This window comes from Asterias amurensis, chromosome 18 (assembly GCF_032118995.1).
Source record: "Asterias amurensis chromosome 18, ASM3211899v1".
In the NCBI taxonomy this organism is placed as follows: Eukaryota; Metazoa; Echinodermata; class Asteroidea; order Forcipulatida; family Asteriidae; genus Asterias; species Asterias amurensis.
This window is the reverse complement of record NC_092665.1, coordinates 1,298,276-1,304,275: the sequence shown is the minus strand read 5'-3', so window position 1 is coordinate 1,304,275 and position 6,000 is coordinate 1,298,276. Positions and strand designations below refer to the sequence as shown.

The following is a 6,000-nucleotide window of genomic DNA, read 5'->3' as shown; positions in this document are numbered from 1 at the left end:
CAAATACCCCCTCGATGACACTCACCCCTGAACAGGTGTTCTTGTTACTTAGCGGTGAGATTCCCGACACATCCCATAATGCATATCGATTAACTAAAGAGGCGAAAATCACTAACGTGTATGTTTGTGTGTTTTTTGAGAGGCTTATGTACAGTACTTGCCCACCGGCAACTAGCCGCACTGCCGGAATTAGCTGGAAAATATTGTTTAGTGATATAGCAAATGCAAAGTGAAGGCTTCAACCTGGAGAGCTGTTGTGATTCGAGTGGGCACCAATGAACTGAAGTGGTGTATTTAAGAGCGTACAGATTACCAACTTGTCTTCATCAACTTCTGGTTTGCTGTCAATGAACTCAATTGAAAATACTTAGCGATATATATAAGCAATTGAATATGCGTATATCGTATAGTTTGTATTTAAAATCAAGTGATCTGTGTACACATGCTGTCTGTAAATAACTGTATACATAAGCATAGATTTCCAAATGGTAATTAACAATACACCATCTTGGCGTCCTAGGTTAAAGGCACTGGACACTATTGGTAATTATCAAAGACCAGTCTTCTCACTTGGTGTATCTCAACATATGCATTAAATAACAAACCTGTGAAAATTTGAGCTCAGTTTGTCGTCAAAGTTGCGAGATAACAATGACAGAAAAACACGCTTGTCACACAAAGTTGTATGCTTGATTTCGGGACCTCAAAATCTCATTCTGAGGTCCCGAAATCAAATTCAAATTTTTTACCTTTCTCGAAATTTACGTTACTTCAGAGGGAGCCTTTTTTCACAATGTATATTACTTTTAACAGCTCACCATTGCTTGTTATACCAAATAAGTTTTTTTACTGACATTTATTTTTGAGTAATAGTGTCCAGTGCCTTTAAGACGGTAACAAATGAATAGATTTAATATAATATCAAATGTCAACAATACTTTAAATTATTCCTCGACAATCATTTCATTTACTGCTGATTAATTCATTGGTATTTATAATAAAAAAGATAATGAAGACGTCCTACTGACCCCAGAGGTGTGGGCGTTTGAATTCACTACGTGGAATACAGAATCGCTGATTATGCATGAAAAGGGGGTCTTGAAAGTTCCCTTGTTGGAGGTTGTTAACCTTTAGAACTTTATCACGCCTGTGCCATTTTACACAGAAAGACTCCTAGAAGACATTTCTTTTGCCACTCCACCACCGAAGTGTTTACCAGCCGCGGTTGGGAATTTTTTTGAAACAATACAACTAGCCACAATTTGTTACAATCTAACTATAACTATAACTAGTAAACATGCCAGTACAATTAAGTATAAATATTGTAGGGGGGGGGGTGTTGGCTCTGTAACGATCCCGTGTGGTCTCGACGTTTCGAACAGTATACTCTCCTTGTCTTCATGATAATCCGTTAACATTGGTATACGTGTTCTTGACGTTTCGAACAGTATACTCTGCTGGTCTTCATGATAACCCGCAAACATTGGTATCATGCACCGACGGGTCTTTTCATAGAGTTATGATCACTCTGCAGACATAATGTCAACAGTTACCAGCGCAGCATTGCACTGTACCGCGAACCAGCTAAAGTTAATCCGGACATCGCAAAAATCTCTTCAGCGAAAACATTATTCACGAAGTTCACAACCCTTTCAAACCAGAGAGTAGATTTTCTAACTGGAATCATTGTTTGTTATGACAGAGTTCCGGTGGATGTCCGTCAGTGCCGTCGAGTTCCGGTCACAGACGGCAGTTCTTTTCCCGCTGATGTATCCGCGACCCCGGAGTGCCAAACACGGTAAGTTCTCTCTGAACTTCTCACTAATCAGCGCGTAAATAAAAGGATTGACACAACTATTTATATACGTAAAGCAAAGACTAAGCTCAAACACAAATGGTTTACCACTCCAGTACATGAGGCTTGGGTTATAGACTAGTATCATTCGTACTAGATAGAACGGCGCCCAGCACAGAAAGAAGACTACGACCACTCCGGTGACGATACGCGTGACGCGTTTGACGTCAGCACCTGCGTCATTCCGCATTGACACTTGTCTCATTTGAACAATCAGCATACCGTAGCAGAAGCAGCTGACCAGTAGCGGCACGCAGAGTCCGAGAACGAAGTTGTAGGTGATGAACGCCTGGTTCCAGAACTCAACGCCCGGGTCGCCGAAGTTTGAGAACGTCGTGATGCAGATGTAGTCTTCCCTCGTGTTGGTGATGTAGTAACTTGCTAGAAGCGTCGGAATGGCGGCTAGTATAGAAATCACCCAGATGAGGACGCTAACAGCAGCCGCCTGGCGCCGTTTGCGATGGAGCCGCGCCCGGCTGGACCGGCTGACAGCCATGTACCTCTCGATGCTCAAAGCCGTCACGAAGAAGGCACTCGCGTACATATTCAATCCGTCAAAAGCCAGCGCGGCACGGCACAGAAACTCCCCGAAGTGCCAGACCTCCGTGATCTGGTAGGCAGCCTGGAGGGCAAGACCAGCTAAGAAAAGGTCATCCGCAATGGCTAGGTTTAGAATGTACATATTACCGGCGGTCTTTAGTCCGAGCTTGCATAGCAAAACGCATATGACCCAGGTGTTCGCCAACAGTCCGATGACGCAAACAATGTACGAAAAGGACCCGGTTACAAAGTAGATCCAATCAGAATCACCATACAAGTCCGAAAACGGCTCCACGGTAGAATTTCCGACGGACGCCATATTTGCACAAACAAAGCTCCACTTGCCACGCTGTGCCGAAGGTTTTGTTCCTCAAAGTAAAATAAAAAAATGTCTGCAAGATCCCGGTTTGACAATGATGAATAATACAGTTGATCCAATTACGGTTTAATTAATTCGCAGCTATTAGTCATTCCAAATGTCATGGACAACAGATGGCGCTGTGGTCTCGAGGGTACACCAAAAAATAGGTCAGCTCTTCCACTCGACAACTAATAAAAAACAACGGTCAACCTAACGTCGTAGTCTGCTCGTGTAGTCTTGATACGAGTCAAAAGCTACGCGTCACTCTTACCTCGCTCAGTACAAAATGTGTTGGGTTGATAAAGGCTGCTGCTCTATGGACGACTGGTTTCCACGTCTAGTCAGGCAGACACACTTTAACGGCTTAAAGTCCGACAGACGAAAGCTTGGTCGACCGAAGAGTAACCTGTGAAATAAATGAGGTTCGGGGGGTTAGATGAAAAAGCAAATATTCTTATGGATTTGGGTGGAAATGGAACGTCTGTCAGACTAAATAAATATGAGTTCCTTTTGAAGGCAACGATGGAGCGAAATTTATTGATCGCTTTTGCTCGTAGGTTGCGTTGTGATTTGCACTGGGCACTATTGGCAATTACTCAAACCAATTGTTAGCATAAACACTTCTTGGTAACAAGGAATGGAGAGCTGTTGACAACATTGTAAAAACGGCTCCCTCTGAAGTAACTTAGTTTTCAAGAAAGGAGTAACTTTCCACAAATTTTATTTCGAGACCTCAGAATTAGATTTTAAGGTCTGTAAATCAAACACCTGAAAGCACTCAACTTCGTGTGATAAGGGTGTTTTTTCTTTCATTATTATCTCGCAACTTCGACGACCAATTGAGCTTAAATTGACACAGGTTTGTTATTTCATGCATATGTTGAGATACACCAAGTGTGAAGACTGGTCTTTGACAGTATTACCACTGTAGTGTCCAGTGTCTTTAAAATGCCGTTGTAACGAGCAGACGGGATACGTGATATTTGTTCGTTGTATAGCGCTCGTTCGGTATAAACATGTCCAGCGAAGGTCTATTCAGTAATACAACCTAAGTTAGACTAACAAGCGGATCCAAGAGTTAATTATGAATTATTGCGTGTACCTAAGGCAAGAGTTTAGTTTCCCGTCTACTCAACGAGGGTAAAACACGTCTCTCTGTTTATTCTATGCCCTGTGTAATATGTTCCGTGATTTATCGAGAGTTATCATTCATAATTCTCATGTCACAATTAACAATGACGTGTACGTATTAGCTGACGTCACAGATATGGATTCCTCGGCTGGCAAGGTGGACAATATGTTCAACCAATTTCCTTTCCCAAAGAAAAAGTGCAGGTAAACTGCGAGGAGCTATTATTAAATACGGTAGTTTAGAAACTAATTGCTTCCAAATGATGTAATTTAATGCAACTGCAGAGCAGCAAGAACAGCAATCCATATGATCAAGGTCGTCCTCAACTAAACTTGAATGAATAAAAACGCGTACAAAGTGCATCAATACAGTAACAGAGACTTTCCCTAACTTTCCAATTTAACAATATGAGCCTAGTCTTCATTTAAAGTCACAGGGGTTGATTTCGCAAAGAGTTCTAACTTTAATTTTGACTCCAGAAAATGGCCGACCCTGTTAGTTCGCGACCTGAAAGGAAAACCAGGCATTTTCGAGGAAATGTTTGTGATGATCATATTCTACTTCTAAAACATCTTTCTAACCATATGCATTTCATAAAAAATGGTTTCAAACACTTTTCAAAGACCAACTCATCCGATCTAAGACAACGTGTCCCTTTAAGTGTACAGAACTACAGAGTTGCATGTATGGACTTGTGTAAGTCCACTGAGTCTTTAAACAAAACTCACCTAATTTATGTGGACCTATTTTGTTCTCATTTCGTATGTAATGCTTTCCTTATAAACAAAACCTCAAAAAAAAATGTCAAAACATAATTAGCAGTCGGAACATCAAAGAACACAACCGTGGCTTGTTTTCTGAAAACCTATTTCAGCTAACGCAATATCGCACTGTGCCAATTTCCTGTGCTTAATACTGGCTACTGCACCTAGCAACGGCAACATCCTTAATACGTGCAAACATTCAAAGACGGTCTCACTCCGCTGTAGTGAAGTTTATAAAGAGAAGCCCCCCCCCCCCCCCCCCCCCCTTCGATCATCGATCCACTGAATCTGTAGTGGTAGTCCCGGCCGATTTTCCTAACCTTCCGCCCAGCAGGACAATTGCTGTCAGAACTGAGAAAATCCAATATACAAAACTGTGCATGTCATAAAAGAAAGAGACTTAAGCCCGGTTCATACTTATTGCGAATGCTTCGTGCGACGCGAATGTCATTGCGTCACAAAGGGAAAAGGAGCGCGTACCAATTGTTGCGTCACCAAAATTCGCTTCGCTTTCGCATTCGCAGGAAGTATGAACTTGGCTTTAATATCAATTTTTAATATAAAGCTGTTGGTGAGGATTGTGGCAAATACTTGCACATATTTACCAAACCAAACACTATCCATTTTCATAAGCCAATAAAGTTAGAGTGCATACATCTCACTGGGCTACCGATTTGTAACACTGTGCTGAAAGTACATACCTCTAATAGCTATACACGCACTAAGGAGTGGTATAGACGTGCTCTAATAACGTCGTACGAAAACAGTGTATGTGAAGTTTTACGGCATGTTGTGAAATATAATTAACGAAGCGAGAGCGAGACGGAGTGGCTGTATGCCCGCCGGCGCCAGGCGCTATTATCCCCGACGGTTCTTCAGCTGTCAGCACGCTTACGAGAGCATCTTAGCAACGGCTTCTTTTTTTTTCTTCGCTGAAGCAGAAAAAGACAAATCTTATTGCCCGCTTTAGCGATCGAATGACCTTTAAACACTGAACTTGAAATGACTCGGGGAAAATGAAAAAGAGAGCGATAAGTCAAAACTACGATCAGACTAAACAAACGTGCACAAATCTTCTTTAAGATAGCAGACAGCTTTATCTGCTGTTTTGTTTGATACTGACAAATTTTCGTAATTGAAGTTCGTTGAGAACGACATTAAGACTGATTGTTTCCAAGGTTTAAATGATACGACAAAGTGACGTTCCGTAATTAGTTACAGTATTATTGAAGGCAGAAAGTATTTTATTTTGTAGTCGATGTACTTCTCACCTGCCTGGTTCAGCAAAAAAAGATAGCGACATTTTTTATAAATATATTCAAGTCGTTGCGCAAGTTCCACAATGTTC

General features: G+C 41.6%; 2 protein-coding genes across 2 annotated transcripts in view; one reads left to right on the top strand and one right to left on the bottom strand.

Annotated features, from left to right (window-relative positions):
- Window positions 1-1,673: 1,673 nt before the first annotated feature.
- On the bottom strand, window positions 1,674-2,714 carry LOC139950546 (somatostatin receptor type 2-like). The gene has a single exon (XM_071949284.1). It carries the CDS (start codon window positions 2,712-2,714, stop codon window positions 1,674-1,676), a length of 1,041 nt encoding a protein of 346 aa, XP_071805385.1.
- Window positions 1,775-6,000, top strand: part of LOC139950545 (polyamine-transporting ATPase 13A3-like) — a 50,752-nt gene continuing 46,526 nt past the window's right edge. Inside the window, exon 1 of the mRNA XM_071949283.1 lies at window positions 1,775-1,798. The gene's annotated coding sequence lies outside the window, so the exon portion shown is untranslated. The remainder of the gene's footprint in view (window positions 1,799-6,000) is intronic.